A 22,872-nucleotide genomic window follows, 5' to 3' on the forward strand; every position below is an offset into this window, starting at 1 on the left:
TCAGTCGCTTTATGAGGACATGTTATTTCAAGGCATGCTAGGAGGCATGTAAGCAAACACACACACACACACTTCACCTCCTCCAGGTATGTTCCTTTGTTTACCTTTGTACCTTTGACCTACGTCTTGTCATCCAAGCACACTCTGCCTTTTAAAAGAGAATAAAACACGCATTTTTGTCTGTTTTTCACACACACCTTTTAATCTGAGCTTAAGTTTAGTTCGACACACTTGTAACTGCGAAGTCAGGTCCAAGTTCAGGTGTACGCACACAGAGAGAAAGAGGCCGCGACCTTGCTGCATGGTTGGTCGTATCTGACTGGTTGAGCAGGTGCAGGTGACTGTTTGTGTGCAGAGGCGTATGCTGCAAAAAGTTTGACTTAGTACATTTCCACTTGTCACATATCAGGGAAATTAACAGTTGGCAGTTGGGATGGATATAAAAAATTGCCACTGAACAATACTGCTATTATTCTGACTTCCTTAGCACAAACATGATCTGCATAGGTGTGTATTCAATATGCACTTGTAGCAGTGGATGCCTGGTTAGCTTAGCAGATCGCATTTACTTCCTTTAATGTCATGCATGTTTATGCAGTAACAATTTACCTGGATATCATTTATGTAAAATCAGTGCTTAAATTTTGTACAATTAAGTGACTTTTAGGTGACTTATTTTTGAATTTATGTAAGGATAGGAGGCTAAATTAATGTGATGATTGTTTCGATAGTGCAAAATAATAACTGCCCAATGAAAGCCCATGTACCTGCTGGTAGATCAGCATTACATATCCTTATTAAACTGCTCCCACTGTCTTTGTTTCACTCGCAGATATTTATTCTCCACCTTCGGCGTTTTGTGTTTAGGATAGCGTGTGTGTCCCTTTAAATGTCTGAAGTGTCAGGATGTGGCCTTTGGCACAAATTAGACGCATTCGTGGAACTCGGGAAGCGGGGGATGCCCCCAGTACAGTCCACTCAGAGGAAGGAAGCGTGTGCTGTGGACGGGCGATGAAGGCCGAGCCATTAAAGCCAGGAAGCCGCTGGGAGGAATGTGCTGTGATGTCACGCATGGACGAGGCCTGAATGTATGTGCTCCTGCGGGTAGCTTTCAGCAACATGCATGGTACTGTACATGCAGAAACATACACATCCTGCCCCTCCCACAATGTAATTCAACATCATATTGTGGCAGACTGGCATCTTAGGTCAATGAATTACAATGACACCAAATCACTGTTACAGCACATTGTGTAATCACACTGTTGTTATTCTACTCTAACATGACTCATACTGTAGGATTAAGCAAGTTTGTTGCTGTTTTTGATGCCTCGCTGATGTTGGTTCACACACACACTAAGCAAACACGCAGTGGGTTTTGGTTCGGCTGTTGCATAACCTGAATGTCAGGGGTGGTATAACGTATTGTAGGTGTTAATCGTAGTATAAAACTTCTCCATGCATGAGTCATGGGCATTTCAACTTCAAGCTGTTTGTTGGCTTTTCCGACAAACGCCACGTTTATTATTTCAGCTTGAGAAGGAAATATTTCTAAAGAGGGAGGAGACAGAGAATGGAAAGATAACATGTTCCCACAAATATCAAAATATGGCCATTACCCTCTTCAATACAACGTTGCTGATTAGGTTAAAAGAGGACATTTCTCTTGTACAGCTTTGCAACATGTGAGCCAGAGCTAACGGAAACATGGAACTAACCTGTTGCTGAAAACACTTACAAATATGACCTAATAATGATGTCACAATATTGTCAAGGGCTGTTAAATTGCTTTACTGCTTGAAGCTGTCTTTCAGGAGGTCAGAGGTCAGCAGTGAGTTGCTGAAGGACCCTTCAGGGGTTGCAGATGTTTGCTTACCGCACAGATTTTTTTTGTTCTTAAAGTAATAATCTGAAAGATTTTCATGAAAATAAATGTCACTATCTAGCACCGAATGAAGTAACACAAGGGAGATTGAGCCCATGGCCCACTGATGAAAGCCTTTGCATTTGCGGTATATAGGATTATTATGGATTGGGTGTCTGTGGCGCCCAGTTAGTGACGCGTTTTTCATCACCCAGCAGTGGTTGGTCTGCCAGAGAGGGTAGGCGGAGCTAAGCGGCTGCTTTTCCAGTGTTGCGAGTAAACAGTAATCTACTATGGCTGAACAAACAAAGAAAAGATGGATGACCACAGATACAACTTCAAAAATAAGTGAAAATCCAAAGAAAAAGAAACAAATTCGACGCTCAGATGAAGGCAAACAGTCTAAAAAGGAAAGCGACCGTCAGCAAGGAAAATCAAGAGTTACAACTGGAGCCAACCGTGGACGTCACACATGCAACACTGTCTGGACATCTGGGTAGTGTGCTCCCGCAATTACCGTTTATCGCCATAGGTGCCGCCAAAGACAACGAAACTCAGATCTTTGAGATTACCACTTTAAAAAAATGCATGAAGAGCAATACATTGATGTTATTTATCACCTTTTCTCTCTTTCACCAGCTACATGCTTTTCCCAACTCCTATCCTTTTCTTTCTCCCTTTGTCTCTCATTCTCTTAATTGTAACAGACTTGTGTTTAGCTGTGAAGCGAGTGACACAGTGAGCATTTTTTGGTGTCTGCACCTGTGACTGATGGATAGGGTGTATATGAAGGCAAGAGAATCTAGTTGATTATGATCTGCAATCCACAATATGCACTTTGTAGAGGTGAACGCACATGCCGTACAGAGATATGAATTTGTGTCTGTCAGCTTATAATTAGAAGTATGGTTAAGGCCTGTGGCAACCTTCTGAAAACATAACACAACAGTATTGTAAATGCAATAGACCTGTCAATCAATTTAAGAGAGATGTCAGATTTGAACTCTAGCTTCATGTTTTGTTAGTAGGGCCGTGCATTTGTTTGAGTTATGATCATAAAATAAACCATAAAAATGACGATATTTTAATTTTATATGATGTAATATATTATAAAGACTGTAAAGTACTTAAGCAGGTGAGCATCACGCCTCTGTCATCATGGTAGAGCGCAGAACTGCAGTATTCCTGCAAAGACCACCAGTAACCTTTAGTGTCACAAGAACCGAAGGCCGTTTTTAGAATTTTCAGCACATAAACTTTTAACTCTCTCATAACAATGTTTCACAGAGCATTTCTCCCTGACGTGGCCTGTGAGCTGCAGCAGCGTGGCCCATATCAGACGACATTCCTTCAAAGGGAATGTCTGCAGCCAGCTCCCACAGGAGCAAACATCTGCACCCCTGACGGGTCCACGAACAACTCACTGTTGACCTTTGACCTCTTGAAAATCTTATTTATTACCGCGAAAAAAAATGTTTATTTATAATAATGTTCTCACAGCTTTTAAACCCGTAGCTCCTTTTTACAACACCACAAAGAAACACGAGGAATCCCGACTGTTGCTGCCAGCTTTGTCCTCACAAAGCCTCTTTTTACATCAGTCGTCCACTTTCCAAACATGCCCTCCCCTGTCATAAAAACTTCAAGCAAACACTCAACAATGAGTGGTATATTTTTACAACTCCACAAATCATTCTGGTCGGACCAAGGTCCTTTTACATGTCATTGTGTGAAGTACATGTTTATTTCCTCCTTTCCTCTGGTGATTGCTGGGAGAATTATTTGGTGTGTGTGTGTGGGCCTACTGTTGGAGTTTTGCTGCATCATGTCGTTAATATTACAACAAATAAAGACCCATTACTTGAGCTATAATAAATCAAAATGTACATTTTTGGGGATTGTGCTTCTTGCTTTGAGAGAATTTACACAACCAAGGACAGAAATTAGGAACAGGATTTAGGACAACTTAATGACTTTCGGAGCTGGAAAATAATTCCCCAAAAATGCTGAAAAGTTGCACATAATTAATAAAAAAATTATCAGAAAACAAGACTATTTCCCTGCTACTTTAGCACACCTTTTCCCCTCCCTGTTAACCCTTTTTTGGACTCTTTCCTTCTCCAAAATAAAGGCTGAATGTAACATGTGAATGGTTGCACAGTGGCACTGGAAGGCTCCAAGTTCGAATCCCGGGTCCAACAAAGTGGGCCTTTCTGTGTAGAGTTTGCATGTTCTCCCGGTGCATGCAAGGCTTCCCTCCGGGTGTTTCCTCCCACAGTCCAAAGGCATGCTGGTTAGGTTCATTGGTGACTCTCAAATTGCACGTAGGCGTGAGTGTAGAAGGTTGTCTATCTCTTTGCGTCAGCCCTGTGATTGACAATCAGCCCAGGGTGTACCCCGCCTCTCGCCCAGTGGCAGCTCCGGCCCCCCATCGACCTTGAACATGATAAGTGGTATAGATAATGCATGGATGGATGTAATATGTGACATTTTACCGTAGTGTAATTTTCTTATGTATTTGTAAACCTTTAGATCTGCTGCAAATATGGTTGGAGAAAAACATGCATGCTACTGTATATGTGTCAATCTGTACTTGCTTCTTTTATTCACTTCTTTCTTGCAAACTTTAATTTTGATTTGATAAACTATAAAGTCTGCAAATGCATCCCTGCAAAGTTCAGTACATACAAAGTAATGCTTTTGTGAAGCAGTCGTTTTTTGCAACCTGCAGAAAGAAACGCTGCAGAACAAAGTCAACACTGAAGCTATTAGTGCAAATCTTCTGCAATTATAATTAGACCCACAAGAAGTCTTCAGCCTACTAGCGTGAACATTGAAGGGATTTAAACTTGCTCTGAAGCTGTGAGGTAACAGGGCTGTCCATACTCGTCATTCCTGCTTGTCAACAGTGAAGTTAACTCAAGTCACCACTTTGCAGAAGTTCGCTCAGATCATATCTGTTTATATGTGTGTTCGCAATGTTGCCATGACAGTGAGTAGTGTGTATAAGAACACACACACACACACACACACACAATATTGGCATGTCAAACACCCACCTGGCACTCACACTCACATACACCGAACACACACACATGTGGCACACATTTCTTCAGGGGTATTTAACATTCTAAAAAGTGCTATAACAGAACGCAACATACGTCAACTTCTTATGCAACCGACACGTCCTGCACGGCTGACGTCAGAGGAGAACCAGGTGTTTATGGGCTCTTCTTTACACACACACACACACACACAGACACACACACACACTAAACTACTGACCTGCACCTGTAGCTATCATCAAAAGACAGCGTTTCCCCCCCAAATATGAGCTCATTTGTTTAGATAAGTATATTTTAACTCAAAGCTTTCATCATCTGTTCTTCAAGTTTCATTTAGGGTCTTTATTGCATTGTGTCGACAATAATTGTATTAGTTATTAAAAAATTAAACTCTGACAGGGCAAGTAAAAAGATCACTCAGACTGATGCATGACCTAGCAGTAGGATGCTAGGCTAGGCGGCTAATTGCAACATCCAGTTTAAATGTCTTAACATAATACACAGACGTTTGGCATGACATAAATTCATAGCAAACACATTAACGCATATCAATGAGTACCACCCAGTTTGTTTAATGCTAATTATATATTGTTGATTCAGAGCGTTTCACATCAGCGGCAGCCATCTTGGTTGTTTACAAAATGTCTAAACGGCTCCTCTTTAAAGCAATTCATCATTTTAAACCCGACCCATAAAACATAACTGGTTGTCACTGGCCCGACCTGAATGTGGTCCGATAGAAATCTATACATAAACTTTTCCAGACTACCAGACGACTAAATCAATGTATTAGAGGTAAATCAAAAAGCTAGCTTGATTGATATTTTGTTCAGTGTTGTTGAGGGTTTATTGGAAGGAGATAATTCATCACCCCTCCGTGAGCTAGCATGCCCTTTAAAGGAGCAATTCTCCACTAGAAAAAGCCACTGTCAGTCAAAGCTGGTGTTCTCTGTAAGCGATAGAAGCAATAATATTTGAAATTGGCGCCATAACTGTGGAGAAAGTTGTACAAACAGCTCGTGGTTTCGCCCAGTCTACATTCCTACAACACCCAGCGTGCATTGCACCCCTCCCTCTGAAAGGAACGGCTCAGCCAGAGACGCTGGAGTGAAATATGACCGTGTCGCTGCAGGCAACGGCTCAGAGCTGGACAGAATCTGAAATATGACGAGAATATACCGGTGGATCGTCTAAAAAATCTTCAGGTCTGCAGTCTAGATTTCAAACCTGACGATTTTGAACCAGACATGACATCGGAGGCGGGCGTCCTAGATTGAGGAAGTGTTGTTTAGCGAGCTCCCTGGCCTCCGCCAGATGGCGCATTTTATGTAGTCTGCCGGAGGTTTTCCAGGGCCCATTGGAGAAGCGGATAGCGTCCTCCAAAGACACAGAGCTTAATTGCATTTTTTCCGACCATAATGGCATTAGCTCCCCATAATAGCATGATAGGTCTGAGGTTGAAAATCGGCGAACTGGCCCTTTAAGAATTCTTTTTGTGATGTTTTGCATTCCCAGATCACTTGAAAATAAATGCCTCAAAGGAAAAACAACAAAATTCCCATCTTAGGTAAAACAAAAGTCACAAGTTTTACCACCAATAAAGCAAAAAAATAAAACATTTATAATATCATATTTGTGAAATCTCTCAACTGGAAAGAGACTTTGCTGCTAAGGTTTGTGTAGGATGTTCCTGCAGGTCTGGAGGGCTCCAGCTGGGTGACGCATTGACATGAGAGACTCTGTTACACCGTGTGGTTATGGTCAGGAATGCAGAGAGTCAACTGATATCAGATCACTACCACTCTGTCGCTCTTACTCCCAGATGGCAGATGGAAGTCCAAATACACACACACACACACACACACACTCACAGAGGCTTACAAATGCACATTCATGTGGTCAAATGCAGCGGTGGCTTTGTTTCTGAATGTGTCACCTTAAATTAAAGTTATTCTCTGCGCTGGTGGGTGACTTATGGCACTGTGTGTAGCACTGTGTGTGGGATGGGGCAAGTGAGTCACCGCTGGTGGTGAGGGATCAAAGGTCAAAGGTCACGGTGGTAGAGTGGATTCATTTTTCCATTACCATCTTTCACACATTAACAAATCACTTTACTTTTTATAAGAACTTAAGAAAGAAGTATTTTGACTGGGTCTCACAGACAGACTTACACACACGCGCACACACACACACACACACACTCACACATCAATGGATTTGTGTCGACATCCTGCCCGACAATTACTGAGGCGTCAATCCTGCTGTGTAACAGCTCGCCCCCCGTAGGCTAACATGAGGATGACACTTTGATCACCACAGAAACGTAATCAAAGTAAACAACAATCCCCGGTGTAGAACAGGTTTAAATGTCATTTTGTTGTATTTTTGTGTCTCTCTTTAGGCCTTTTATTTCTACGTGTCAGTGGACGCAGAATGCAGTGAGTATAGCCAGGAAGAAAGTGATGTTTTATGTGATAGTAAACAGGAGAGGAAGAGGAAATGCACCATAAGGGAGGGATCAAAATGTCTTTAAAGGACATGTGGGTTCACTTAGATTTGTTTGTTTGAAAGACCCATAATTATCAAACCTTTTGCTCACATTATTCAGCAGCATCTCATTTAAGGAAACACAGTTATAGATGAAAAGTAAATCCATCTATCTGTGTCTTCATTAATAAAACAGAAGCTTGTTTCTCATGCCAGGGTTGCTAATTAGAGGCCAGTCAGTTAGCAGGATGATAGTCGCTAAAGGGCAAAGATCAAGGGTCAGTTGCTTTAAAGGTGCAGGACAGAAACATGTGTGTGTGTGTTTGTAAGCGTGGGTGTGTCTCCTCCCTGTTGCTTTCCGTGTCAAAGTTCACCGCCTGTGTGTTTTTACCCTACCTCAGTTTGTGTGTGTTTGTGTGCGTGTGTTGACTTTTTTCTACACTGTTTGTTTGTCTCTTAACATAATGAGTCTATTAACAGACATGCCCACCACCCCCAGCACTGAGCAGCAAACACATAACACACATAAATGCATGTAAATAAGCTGAAACATGGAATTTAAAATGCCAACAACACAGATGGGATGTTTAGCTCCTGATCGGTGATTGACTGAATCACAGGTGATGTGGTTTTACAACCGCTTAATCGGCATCAATATTTCTATTACTTAACCATAATTTAGAAAGAAAACAAATTCAATTTAATTTAATTCAGGAAACATAACTGGCGACATTCAGATTCTCTGGACTTGTTAACCGATGATTGTAGATCCAATATGGACACTTTAAGCTCTGTTTGGTCTCCACCACCTCCTGATGAAGTGGGACAGAAAGCAAGATTGTCAAATACTGGTCATAACGTCAAATGCTTCATATACAGTGAGTACCAAGTGGCCATAAGTGACCAAACCTGCATTCTGTCTAAGGGCCAGCAGGGGGCGACTCCACTGGTTGCAAAAGCAGTCCAATTTTACGGAAACAGAATCCCAGTTGATTTATTACCTGAGATAAAAATGTCCTAATGAGTTCATGGTCTTCATAGCTAGTTTCAATGTGCTCCTATTTAGCATAAAATTGACGACAGAGCGTTGTATGCATTAGGGCGGGGCTAGCGATGATTGACAAGTCGCTATCACAGGGACATGTTACAAAGTAACAACAAGACATGTAACAATAGCTGTGTCTCAATTCGGGGTCTGCGTCTACCGGGAATGCGTCATCCGTAGCCTGTGCAAACACGGCTCCTGACGTTTAGCAACAGGTAGCTAGTGGGCTAACTAGCTATCATAACTACTGTCATGTAACTTAACCTGTTATTATCATTATCTAGCTATTGGATTGAGTTGAAACCAACAACTTTTACATTTAAAGTGTATTCCTCGGCCGTTTAAGAGTCTGCCATCTTGTTTGAATCTCGGGATACGCTGGGCCGCGAAGGATGCACCCGTTCGATCCTTCGTGGCCCTGGAAAAGGAGGACGCATTTGTCGGCCGCATCTGAAGGAGCCTTCCAAATGAGACAGCCTTCGACGCACCGCTGTGACACAATCGGCCTTCAAATATGTCCTCCGAAGGATGCAGCCCCTGAATTGGGACACAACTAATGTGGATCCAACCTGCCGTACAACTATAGTCACTTTTCCCTCCAAAAAAAAAAAAGATCCAAAATGTTGAAATCAAGGCTTCGAAATATAGTCCTCAAGCCAATCGATGGCATCGCTGTGGCTAGGTCAACTTATCTTATGTTTAGTAGGCATCAAGATCAACCAGCTGACCTGTGATTTGTCCTTTAAAAGTCCTTTCAAGGAACACAACTGCATTTCCATCAAGCCATGGCTCTGAGTTAATGAAATAAGAAACTACATGTGAAAAGTTTTCTCTCAGGCGTGCTCCTACTTTCAGGCGAAAACTGAGAGCAGCCTTAGAGCCAAAGTCTTCCGAGTAAGTCCACTCAGTTCTGCTGTCAGTAAGCCAGCGAGAGAAAACACAACCCATCTCTTTGTCCCTGCCTCTCTTCCTCCCGTCATGCTGACTCCTCTTCTTTATGTCGCTATCTGTTTCTCTTCATCTGCTTTTCTGCTTTCTTCCCGCTCCCTCACCCTAAATGGCACTTACATAAAAGCCAAACAGAAAGATGATGCCTTCAGGCACACACAGAGAGCCATGGAAAAAATGCAGGAAAAAAAAAAAAAAAGAACGGAGCGACGGAGAGACAGACGGACAGTAAAAATAAGATATTAAAAGAAAAGCAGAGCTCCACTCCTAGTTGGGCTTCCCTTCCTATTGGCTGTTGTGGCGACCAATCGGAGACCAGGGGAGGAGCACTTCCTGTGAGCTCAAGGGGGGCCTCCCATGTGGTCTGCTGTATGTTTGTGTGCTGTGCGAAGTTAGCAGTGTAAATAAGTACACTTTTGCAAACATGTTTTTGCATATAAAGGTGACATTCCTTTACAACTTCTTGGGCGTGACTCATACACCAAAGTCTGTGTTTTGTGTATGTGTGTTAGGCTGGTGTGGGTGTGTGTACATTTTGTACCCTGGCCCTGTGCCCAGAGTTGTGCATTAGGGAATTTCAAGAATGGCGATTTTACAAGAAGAGTTTTATATAAAAATACCATCCACAAAAAACAGGAGAAGAAAAGGGAAAGTCTCTGCACAGAAGAGCATTTTACTAACTCAGCTACTCACTGTTTTTGGAGTGATATTAATGATGTTCCCTTAAGACTTCGGTGACCCAAACATGAGGTTGACAGTTTTCTTTTTACTGCAGTGTCTCAGCTTCTTATGTTGGGAGTGACATGAAATGTGTTTCAGATATTCATGGTGTTCAGAAGACGACTTTGATGACCTTTGACTTCCTGAAAATGTTTCTCTCGTCCTGTGTTGACATCTGCAAGCTGAATTGGCAAGATCTTTTTTTTGGCTTTTTGTCTTTGATAGGATAGCTGAAGAGAAACAGGAAATGTTGGTAGTAGAGTGGGGGATGGGACCAGGTGTCTAACCTGCGATTGGTGCATCAAGGACTGTAGCCTCTGTACATGGGGCACCTGCTCTACCGACTGAGTTAAACCAGCACCGCAATTGGTATCCTACTGACTTTAGCAATCCCCTGACTTTACCTCTGTAGCATCATAAGGTTACATTTTTAGAATAATATATTAACTACTTTTGGATCTATTGACATAAAGCATCCATCCATTTATTATCTACGCTGCTTATCCTGAACAGGGTCATGCAAACTCCACACAAAAGGCCCCCTACTTCCGAACTGGGCTTCGCACCGGGAACCTTCCAGCTGTGAGGCAACAGTGTTAACCATGCAGCCCTTTAGACACATCAAAATTTTTACAATACTTGGCAGGTGGTTAGCACTCCCTGTGCATGCGTGGGTTCCCTCCGGGTACTCCGGCTTCCTCCCGCAGTCCAAAGACATGCTTGTTAGGTTCATTAGTGACTCTAAATTGCCTGTAGGTGTGAGCGTGACATGAAAGGTTGTCTGTCTCTGTGTCAGCAAACAGGATGAGCAGTATAGAAAATGTACGTATGAATGGATAAACTCAAGTGCACTTCATGTTTAGTCCTGAGTAGCCAATATTAGCATGCTAACGCTAACATTATTCCCGCTGAACACCAGCAATGCCGCTTAATGGTTTGATCAGACTTCGTGGTATTAAAATTAGTGCTACAATTTAATAACAAAATCCTACATGCATTTATTATGAAGCAAATTAAGAGGTAAATTGCTTCTTCTCAATGACTTTGATGTTGCATATCTTTTAGTAATATAATATTAAAGTTTATTTGGTATAGCACTTTTCACAGAGCAAAGTCACAAAGTGCTTAACAAAACAACAACAATACATCACAATAATAGTGATAACTGTCACAGTTTGAATGTTCACAAAAAGGTGGAGGACCCAGGTGCTGACTTAATGATATTATGATTTAATTAACGATGAAAAATGCAAAAACAAAATCTAAAATCCAACAAAAGACAAAAAAGGAAAATCAAAAGGCAGACAGAGACTCAATGAGCTGGCACAGAAGGGTAGGAACACAGAGACTAAATACACACAAGGTCATCAGGGACAGGTGAGACTAATTAACACAGGTGAACACAATTAGGGCACAATCTGAAAGGCGGGAAACAGAACAAAGGAAGGAAGTAAAAAAGGTTATGACATACAAGGGGCAAGAACTACAAAATAAAACAGGAAACACGAGTAACCCAACTCAGGACTGACAGGGCTACAAAGTAAAACAGGAAATAATCTAAACCATGAAACAAACTAACCAAATACTAACAAAGTCCTGACAAGAACACAGAATAAACTAAATACAAAACTAAATGATGAAACTCATGACAAATAACAATCATAAATAAATAAATGATCAAAGGCCAATTTAAAAAGGTGAGTCTTAAGCTGCTTTTTAAAAACATCTGTAGAAAGTGCAGAGCGTATTTGCTTAGGCAGACTGTTCCAAATGGTTGGAGCTACAACTTCGAAAGCACCAGTCGGACACGAGGGACGACAAGTAGACCCTGGTCAGTAGACCTGAGGGATCTGCAGGGGATGTAGGGATGCAGCAGGTCTGAGAGGTACACATGTGCCTGATCATGCAGGGCTTTATAAATGAAAACAAAGACCTTAAAATGAATTTAACTGGAAGCCAAGATTCGTGCTTGACCTGCTGGACCTGGTCAGCAGCCTTGCAGCAGCGTTCTGGACTATTTGTAGACGGTCGAGGGAGGACTTACTGAGGCAGGTGAAAAGGGAATTGCAACAGTCGAGCCGGGAAGAAACAAAAGCATGGATAAGCATCTTTAACTCGGCTTGTAACAACAGATTTTCTGGTCATAGCTAGCTTGTTAGGCTCAGCATATTACAAATACATCACGCTACATTCTTTGCATCCATTTTCTTCTCATGTCTCTGTAACCACAGACTCCAAAGTGACTAATGCTCTATAAAATGCTGCTCATTGTTTGCATGATAAATCTCCCTGCCTCGGTAGTCGGTCAGATTCCAAAAATCAGACCTATACTTTCTCATGAGCATAAACACATGTATGCATTTTTGGCAGGTGTTTAGCAGCCGTTTCCTGTTCCTAATACATCTTTTATTGTTGGTGGAATGGACATGATTTTTAATCTCTCAGAAATACGCAGTGAAAGAAATGTTTATGGTGGTTTTATAGACTGCTGCTACGAATCAGGCGTCTGGACATCATCCAGCAGGAACACTGAGAGACCGTAACTCACAGCTTCTTAGGGTTAAATGTGTGTAACCTTTTTGACCTCTCGCAACTATTCATCAAGACTTGTGTTGTAAATAATGATCCATACCTCCCCTACCTGTCAGAGGAAACAAAAGGTCAAACACTAATTTATGCGCATGTGTTTATAAATCAAGATAAGTGCAGATTAAAAGCAAAGTCCGGACATTTAGAGAGACATTACACTAAGTGAACACACATGGTCCGTAAAAGTGTATGTAGGCCATTCCAATGTTTTGATTGTGGTGTGTGTGTATGGGTGCGCGTATATGTGTGTGCTTTGGCGGCCAGCCCAAGGCCGATGTTGATAAAGTGTGACCACATGAGTCCCCAGTAGAGAAAAAGATGGAAACCGGCCAGAATACATACACATACGTTCTCTCTCACTCTCTCCCCGTCTCTGTATATCTGAGTCAGTCTTTTTCTTTTCTGCTTCCTCACCTCCCTCCTTTCCAGCCCAGTTCTCTCTCTCTCTCTCTCCCTCTCTCAGATAAACACGCAGAATGGCCATGGTACATGTGTTCATAGTGTTCTGACAGTGTTAGATTTCTAAGAATTGCTTCATACTTTCTTGGAGATTAACCCAGCGTGGATCAAACTGTACCGTAACACACGCTGGTTTCCAGCGCAAAATATACCTCACACGCGAACTGGTTTGATGAGGATCACGGAATCACAGCAGGGAAAGTGATCAGAATTAAACATTTGGATTAAATGTGAGGTGCACTTTATCTTAAAATACCCTGAAAACATACTTTCCGTCTGACGCACAGGACCAGCCTGTTTTGGTTTTGGTTTGCGGCACTCCAACGGTCCAAAACCTACATCCAAAAATGTCAACATCTCGTTCTAGAAGTCATGCCAGAGTTATGATAAGACGTCGACCTCATATGAATGCTTTCAGCGGGGACTATTTGTTGCCAAAGTGCACCTGCCAAAGATCTGTCTCAACGCAGAAAGAAGTCTGCCAGTGTGCATGGGCGAGAGGGAAGTGGATGTAAAAAGTTTTGTGGTACTATTGGTTATCCAAATTTGCAGAGGCTAGCATTGTCTAACTATAAGCACATGATTAGCCAACAAGTGTGTTTACATGCACCACAGTGTTGTGCCTCATCCAGTAACAGTAGGACTACAGTGCTTCCTTGTGGAGCAATTGTAGATATAATGCTGTCCATCCATCCATTATATATACCTCTTGTCCTGTTCAAGGTTGTAGGGCTGCAGGAGCGTATTCCAGCTGTCATTGGGCAAGAGGCGGGTACACCCTGGACTGATCGGCAGTCAATCACAGGGCTGACACACACAACTTCTCACGCCCACATTCACACCTACATGCAGTTTTAGAGGCACCAATTTACCGAACGAGCAGGAAGGCGGAGTACACGGAGGGAGCCCACACAGGACGGGATTCCAACCAGGAAACCTTCTTGCTTTGAGGCAGCAGTGTTAACCACTGCATACTCCGGGTCACTCAGCCAGTCACACCTCATTCATTCTTAGTGTTGCACTCAGATATACACATGAGCCATGACAAAAGTATTCAGGAGCAATAAAGCAGGATCAAATCTCACGTGGTTGGTATGGGAAATGTAAAAAACAAAAGACTCAGCCAACAGCTTCTGACATTGGACAGATGGTGTAGGAGCATATATAGGATGTTGCACAATGATTCCACAGGCCCCTAATTGGAAGCATACTGATACCTTTACACTGCTGTGGCATGTAACAGTTTTGTATAATGGCAGCAAATTATTTATAATCTCAAGCACATGTGGAGAATGAAATGTTGTCATTGAAGTAGACAAAACCTTTTGTGACGTCCGACATTTCTTTGGGGGCCATCTTTGATTTCTGGAAGTGACCATATTTGGACCAAAGGATGGATACCCATAAGGTCATTTTCAGTGACTTGTACTGTATAAACTATAGTGACACCTAGCAGACTGCTAGCTGTCACCCCATAAATAATGCCTTGACTTTTAGCTTTAATATAATTCAAACAGGTGAATATATAAAAATCAGCTGCTGGAATTGTGAAATTAACTATAGAGACCGAAACTGTTTTGTTTTTTGTTTTTTTTCTGCTCTAAAGTTGTTGTTGTTTTTAACTTGCTGACTTAGTTTTTCATCGGGTCTTATTAGCTCTGTAGATCTTTTATAGGATACACTATCTTTTAGGATACACATGTTTAGTTACTTATTCTTATATGCCCTTTATTGTAATGTTGCACTATCCACTTTGCTGCTGCAACACTGTAAATTTCCCCATTTTGGGACAAATAAAGTATAATCTTATCTTATCTTATCTAACATGAAAGTCTATGAGGATTGTCTCGCTTTTGGAGCCAGCCTCAAGTGGGCATTCTTGGAACTGCAGTTTACGGCCCTCCTGTTTTTCTTTTTTTCCCCCCAGCCTTCTGAAGTTGCAGATTGAATCTTCCCCATGAAACGTGTGCCACTCTTAATATTTTTCAATGTTTACCTCATTCTACCACTAGAGGCCACCATAACCATAATAATATTTTATACATGGTGTTTTTAAAGAAGTAATGAAGGCCTTTTTCACAGGCATTTTTACATCCAACAGGAGGAAAAGCACAGGTGTTTATAGCAGCATTAATGATGGCTGCATTCCATTTAGCTGCTTCAATTTCGTGGCCCTAGTTGTGTGCATGCTGACTGCCTGTCATGGCTTTCTCAGACACCTGCATAGAACAGATCTGTTGTTAAAGTTATTACTAACACCTGTGCTTTTCCTGCTGCTGGATGTAAAAATGTCCGCTGTGAAATAAGCCCATACCAGGGGAGGCTGGAGCCAGCTATCATTGGTCACATCATCATCATCACAGAGTACCAGGAGGGAAGGTATAATAAGTAGGGTGTTTCCTGGCATTTTGTCAACAACACATTCAAACTGGGCCCCTCCTCCTGTTAGAGAACGCGCCCACCCCACCAAGCTAACAACGACAGCTTCGCGGTTACTGTTGTGCTACCATGCTAACCGCCGGTTAGCTTCTCCTACCCGGTTTGAGGCAGCTACCTGTCCAACAGAAAGAAGGCCAACTCTGCATCGCTCTGTCGCCATGTTCGCCTGTCTGAATGGGGCCCAGTTGCTAATTTGAACCACTCCCACACTCACCTATACGCTGTGAGTGGCTCAGGGAACCACAACAGCGCCCCTCTTGAAAACGTCCAGTGCAAAGCAGAACAACAGAATAGATGCAGAGGGAAGGGTCTCACAAGGGTCTGCACACACTTACCAACACACATGTACAGAGGCCCATAAGTGATGATTTATATTTACCATTTAGTTGTAGTTCAGTTGTAATTTTTTAAAACAAAAACCTATATGAGTACAGTATGGGGCTCAAAATGTTACCACATGAAAACAGACGCACGCTGCAGTGTTGATAAATGGCTGTAACATATACAGTGTGGACATTGTGTTTGTTTTGGAGCAGCAAAGCACATTGCAGCAGGGTGAGGTCATCCTGCACAATGTGTTGACTTCATATATGCGATCTATGTCTTCCTTAAACACGTCGCTGTTTCTGCGCAGCCTGAAGAAAAACACACTGCACAGACTCGCCGGGTAAAACGATTCATTTGTGGAATGGAGACTTTAATCTATAGAGTCTGTGCACTACAGCAGAGCAATAACTAGATCTACAGAATAATAGTCCCTGACAGGTGCTATGAGTCATACATTGAGGCCTTATGTAATGATGTTAAAGGTTGCACACACACGTATCAGCTCTTTTTTTTTTTGTCAATTCAGAGGGTCTACTTTTTTAGGTTTATTTTTCATCAAATGAGTCACATACACACACACAGTTGCTTTTTAAATCCATCATCTTTATCTTCCATCCACTGGAAAATTAGCCGCAGTTAAAGCTCTTATTATAAACGAGCCAAGAGAGAAAAAATAAAACACTTCCTGTATTTAAACTTCCAGAATATGAGAAAGCTTATCTAATCTAATGGAACACAGCGAAGTTGCTCCTGAGACTCAATTTGGTGTGAAGAAAAACACAATTACAGTCTTGTGTGTCATGTTCAATTACGAAGCAGTAATGAAAGTTAGATTTATCTGTTGTACTCTCAGATGTAATCAGTTTCTTCTTGACTTGGACGGACACTCCTTTGTTGATCATGTTTCTGGCTTGGATTTGAATCTAGGAATAAGAATCAAACACCGCACATTTCATCATATCAGACAAGACTTATTCAGCAGTATTGTTGGTATTTGCTGCCCTCTCCTGGTGACTCTCATCTGACTAGTAATTTTGTCTTGTCCCTCTTCCCTGTTTTTCTTTTATTCTACACTTATATTTTCCTTGTCCCACTTTTGTCTTCACTCTATCTTGTCTCCACCCCCCTGCGTCTCCACTTGTGTCATGTTTTTCTGCACTTCAAAGCAAAAGAAGGTGACCAGAGTTTGTGTGTTACAGAAGCCAATATCACAGATAATCACAGCCGTGCTGATATTCAGTATAACATCAATCAATCAATCAATCAATCAAATTTTATTTGTATAGCAAATCATAACCAGGGTTATCTCGAGACACTTTACAGAAAGAGCAGGTCTAGACCGACTATTTGTTAAGTTATTTAAAGAGAGGCCCAACATGAATCCACCATGAGTAGCACTAAGCAATTATTATTATGCTTTTTTATAACATCACAACCTCCAGTGTGATATTGCTTTTATACAACGGTTATACAACCGGCAAATAGTAGTAAGCAGTAACAATCAACGGCAGATTATTTTTCGCTCCACCAACTCAACTAGCTCCACAACTTAACTGAAACTGGACTTTTGTTGCCGAGCAACCCAAACATTCTCCTTCGCTCTGTGTCTACAGGTTACCACAGATCAGCTCTTCTGTTTTAATTCATCATCAACCAGTGAGATAAGAGTCTGCTGTGTGATTCAGAGGTACCAACTTGATCAATGTAGGCATACACAGCCTGCTGTAATGTTAATTAACAGTATTCAGAACACCTGGCTGAGGCAGAGTGATACACAGAGTGAAAAGTCCCAGTGATGTTGTTGTGTATATCAGCACTCATGGAATGCCTCTTGTCCAATCACTTGAGCGGAACTAAATTTATAATTATGGTTAAGTGTGCTATTAGGCTATGGCTTCATGGTTGGGATTCCAGTATGTCTAATGTAAACATGAGGAAGATTTCACCTGAAGAAAAAGTGTTTTTCAATTATGGTAACTGTAAGTGTTTACGTTGTATAATTTGTGTATTGCACGGTCGTGTTGGTGCTACATCTACAGTTTGACTTTGGGATTTGATGACGATGTCTGCATTATACTGCATATTCAGGGGCTTACTGCCCACATTGTAGGGCTACAATTTTAATAGTAAAACCCTAGAAAAGTTTTGCATTTAGTTTTGTAATTAAACATTTTTAGAAGGTGCTATTTGACCTTTAGTACTAAAGGTAAAGGTATCTCTCTCTTTCAGGGAGGTTCGCCCTCTAACTTGAACATGAATCTGTATGCCACTAAGAAGACAGCGGCTGAGGGCATGTTGGACATCGCTCTGTTCCTGGCCAACATCACACACATGAAGACAGTCATCGAGCAGGGAGCTGGATACAGGTACGGTACAGTATGAATGTATAAATGAATTAACTTTCTTGCGTCATTCTCTAAAAAGGACTTACAGTTACCTGAATCTTTTTGTCTCTCCTCGTCAGGTACTACGCCGCCGTCCTGACACTCATCTCCTTCTCTCTGGCTCTCCAGATAGTAGCCGGAGTCCTGATCATCATCATCGGTGAGATTACAGCATTACTCAGCTGACATACCACCTCCTTCAGAAATCCACCTTCAGTGTTTTTAACCAATCATATTAACATACTAATACACAGACGCATTGATTTGAACGTCACTAAAAGTAAAGACAACATATTTGGATCCATATTTGTGTGGTTTGTTTTGTTGTTTCTTTGTGTGTGTGTGTACACGTGTGTGTTTGCTGCAGCTCGGCGCGACCTCAACGAAGAGGCCAACCAGAGGCGTCTGGACAGCCTGAACAACTACGCCACCATCCTCATCTTCCTCATCTTCGTCACCAACATCTTCATCTCCGTCTTCGGGATGGAGCGCACGGGCCTCTTTCCCAGGATGCATTTCTGACCTTGTGACGTAGGGACTGACTCTAATATGTGGAAAGAAGGGCACGCAGGCCACACAAAACACACACATATAGACACACAAACAGATGAGGGTGACTCACAGTTCTACTTAAAGTACTAATCATTTACAGTATTAGCGTACTCTGATGTCTTTATTTGATGTTAGTCAGTATGAATGGAGCACAGGGACCAACTACATGTGTGTGTGTGTCTCTGTCTGTGTGCTTGTCTTCTTGTTGTGTGTGTAATGTGTGTATATGTGTGTGTGTGCAGCTCGTTGTGAGCTGACCCTCCTCCAATCTTATCAGCGGCTCTTAAACTTCCTGAACAATCTGACCACTGGCCTCTTCTTCCTCACTCTTATTGTCAACATCATCAAAGCGGCCTTCGGCACTCAACGCAGTTGCTTCTTGCGATGGCTGCTGCAGCGATTTATTCTATGAAAAACTTGCACACTTTAGGTACATTGAAACACAAAAACTGAACACAAACGTGCACGTTTAAACCCGCTTTGTGTAGAATTTGTATGTGAAAATTATTCTATTCTTTATATACTGTATTTGTGAACTTGATATTACCACCAGATGGTGCCAAATAACAGCAATTTAAAATGTACAGCTTTAATCTTTTTCCAGTCTTTAACAGTTTCCACTACAGTGAGCAGTTAGCCTCAAGGCTAAATGGGGAAACAAACTTCCAATGTAATATCTTAGCAGTTAATATAATGCTACTACCAGTGAGCTAGCCAGTTAGCTTAGCTTAGCACCAACACTAGAGACAGTGTCAGGCAGAAAGTTTAACCATTTGAAAAATATGCTTCTGTTTTCTTGCTTAGAGTTTGCATAAAAGTAAAATTGTAGCTAGAGCCAGGAGACGGTTAGCTTAGCACAAACACTAAAAAAAAGGGTAAGCAGATAGCATGGCTTGAAGAGGATTAGTTAGGAATAAAACCATTTCAAAACACGCTCACTATTTCAATGCTGGGAGTTAAATGAAAAGACTAATGCCACTCTTATATCTGTTAGCTAAAATTGTAGCTGTAGCACAATTTTAGACAAAAGGGTAAGCAGATAGCTTGGCTTGACGAGGATTAGTTAAGAATAAAACCATTTAAAAAAACTATTTTTTCATGCTGAGAGTTGACAAATAGATCGCTACCACTGTCATATATGTGAGGTAAAATTGTCAAGAGACAGCTAGCTAGCTAGCTAGCTTCTGGTTAGCTCAAAGATTGGACAAGGGGTAAGCAGATAGCCTGGCTCTACCCATAGGTAACAAAATTTGGCCTACCATCACCTCTACTGCTAATTAAAAAGTTTCCAGGTTTATTTAGCTATTTGTTTATTTGTTTTGCTAGGCTATGCTAACCTGCTGCTGGCTCCAGCAGATTTGAAAGTAGCATCAATATACTTTTAGCATAAAAAGCGCCTATTATTTTCCAAAATGTTGAACTGCTCCTTTAATTTGTTGACCTCTACTTGCCACAAATATCACCTTATGAAAAAAATATGATGTAATATTGAAGTGAATGAAAACAAACGTTATTTGTAACATTAATTCACTCACTTTTTCTAAAATACCTCCTATTAATTTTTTTGTCAAGTTTTGATCAAGTTTAAACAATTTCAACTTACAAAGCTGTGATTGACAGGTGTCACAGCCTGTCATTCACCACATGCTTGTCCCGCCCACATGCTTTCCCTCAAGATGTTTCTATTGTATCTAACTGGAGCAGCTGGTGGATCCTTGTAGCTCGAGGGAAGCATTAAATTGTGTTTTTACAGTGAGTGGATACAAATCTCTTATGTGGAATGTATTAAATACAAATTAAACAGTAATATTGTAAAAAAAAAAAAGCCCGGTCAAAATGTCACATAAACCAGACAGAGGCTGGGGGGAATGACTGAACTGTTACTGTTTGATTGTTTGGGGTATTTGCGAGTGTGTGTAACGTGGGCATGCATCACTGTGTGTGTGTGTGTGTGTGTGTGTGTGTGTGTGTGTGGATGTGTTTGAAATGTTTGAAACTGTGTGTTTGTGTGTCTGTCTGCGTGTGTGTTTGTGTGTGTTGTAGCCCGCAGGGACCTGAACGTGGTGTCCAATCAGAAGCGACTCGACTACCTGAACAACCTGGCCACAGGCGTCATCTTCGTCACCACCGTCATCAACTTCTTCGTCAGCTTCTTCGGATCCAAGAGGACCGGCTTCTTCCGCTGGCTGCTGGCCCGACTTCACTTCTGACGCACGCATACAAAACCACACATGCACACCCGTATAAAAAACGTGTATCATCCCTATACGAACTTGTCCACATGCAAAGTTTGATTTGTTATTCAGGCTTTGAAAGCTGTTTCACGTTGTAATCCAACTAAAATATTTCCACTTTAACCAACTGAACGGCCATGTAAATATGCATTATTTTATTTGCTGCAATAATGTGCTCAAAGAAATTGTGCATGTCTTCATTTATGTGTTTTTCAAACTGTTTGACACTTCCATGTTTTTCATAGCCTTTCATTTAAAAACTTGTTTGAAATAGACTGATGATATTTAGGTTAAATAGCAGACAAAAAACAGGGTAAACTAAATAAGAGACATCCCTATAATATGTACACAAAAGCTGAATAAATGTATTAATTTAAGATGAAATTATGCTATCATTATTGTGTGGAATGTGCTTAATATTACAAGCAAAAGTGTGTGTGTGAGTGTATCCTTTGAAACACAGACGTAAAGTGACCTTTGCCCTTTATTTTGCCTGTTAATCTAAAGGGAAGCCGAATGTTCTGCATCCTGCTCAAACTAGAAGACCAAGTGTAGTTTGAACCGTCTCTTTCTCTACCGTGTGTGTCTGTGTGTGTGTGTGTGTGTGTGTGTGTGTGTGTGTGTGTGTGTGTTTGTGTCACAGGCCGTCGGGATCTGAATAACGCCACCCTGCAGAAACGTCTGGATTACCTGAACAACGTAACCACCGTCATCGTCTTCATCACCACAGCCCTCAACTTCTTCATCAGTACCTTCGGCATGCAACGCACTGGACACTTCCCGTGGCTTATGATGCGGATTCACTGACATGTACACACACACATACGCACTAATGCTGATCATTCTGCACTACTTCACAGGCGCACTCACCCTTACATACATACATGCATACAGTGGACTTGTTGACCTTAAAATTTGATTAACAAACATTAGCAATTGATCTTTGCCATTTATTTTGAACAAATCCCTTGTGATTCATGTCATTGAAGCTTATGTAACAAAAAATGTAACGTAAAATACTTTTTAAATAAAGAAGTTCTGCAAGTTATCTCCAGAACTTATATTGGAAAATAAACTGAAAACAGCCAGTCCTTCTTGTATGTCTTCTTTTTCTACACTTTTGTGACTTAATAGAGACATCTGGTGGCCAAGAGATGTCAGCATCATAAAATAAAAGTGACCTTCTTCTAACAGTAACAGCTGCTCACGTCAGCAAAATTATAAAATAAATAAAATAAAACACCGATTATAAAAAAATGTTTGGTACTTTATTTAGTCAGATGGAGATAGGTGCTTGCCGAATCAAGGTCAAAGGCCATAAGTCAAGCCCTAAAACAAGATGCTCGCCTTCTTCTTGTTTTAGATCAGCTTTAGCAGTGTGCTAACAAAGCCGAGTAATAGCAAAAATAGACAAAAACATGGACAGTGTTTTTCAGATTAAACAATACTGTAATTATTTCTGTTTTCTTTATATACCTGCACCTGTATATGACCTCAATCTGCTCTCTATCGCTACCCTCTGGTGTTCGCTTAGTTTGGTTAACTTTCACATGAAATTAATCAAAGGTAGACCCTGTGAATGGTGGGGTCCTGATGTGTCATCTGACTGCATCGTTATACCTGTCGTCCTGTTGTGTTGTCTGTCTGTGTCGTTATACCTGTCGTCCTGAAATGTCATCTGACTGCATCGTTATACCTGTCGTCCTGTTGTGTTGTCTGTCTGTGTCGTTATACCTGTCGTCCTGAAATGTCATCTGAC

The 22,872-nt window shown here is 41.4% G+C and overlaps 1 protein-coding gene across 5 annotated transcripts in view; it reads left to right on the top strand.

Moving 5' to 3' along the window:
- The window catches only part of LOC138599903 (ninjurin-2-like), a 35,292-nt gene extending 13,073 nt beyond the window's left edge, over positions 1 to 22,219 (top strand). The window contains exons 2-5 of one of the 5 annotated variants that reach the window (XM_069671666.1): positions 18,173 to 18,309; positions 18,408 to 18,487; positions 18,695 to 18,858; positions 21,757 to 21,847. In XM_069671666.1, coding sequence (XP_069527767.1) covers positions 18,173 to 18,309; positions 18,408 to 18,487; positions 18,695 to 18,849 — 372 coding nt within the window. In that variant the 3' untranslated portion in view covers positions 18,850 to 18,858; positions 21,757 to 21,847. Of the gene's footprint in view, positions 1 to 18,172; positions 18,310 to 18,407; positions 18,488 to 18,694; positions 18,859 to 19,121; positions 19,310 to 20,922; positions 21,498 to 21,756 lie in introns of those variants that run through there. The other 4 variants (XM_069671667.1, XM_069671663.1, XM_069671665.1 and 1 more) reach the window with 4 other exon arrangements.
- Positions 22,220 to 22,872: the final 653 nt, after the last annotated feature.

Source organism: Semicossyphus pulcher, unplaced genomic scaffold, assembly GCF_022749685.1.
Source record: "Semicossyphus pulcher isolate SPU_LCO1_2020_fin unplaced genomic scaffold, fSemPul1.0.p SCAF_20, whole genome shotgun sequence".
In the NCBI taxonomy this organism is placed as follows: domain Eukaryota; kingdom Metazoa; phylum Chordata; class Actinopteri; order Labriformes; family Labridae; genus Semicossyphus; species Semicossyphus pulcher.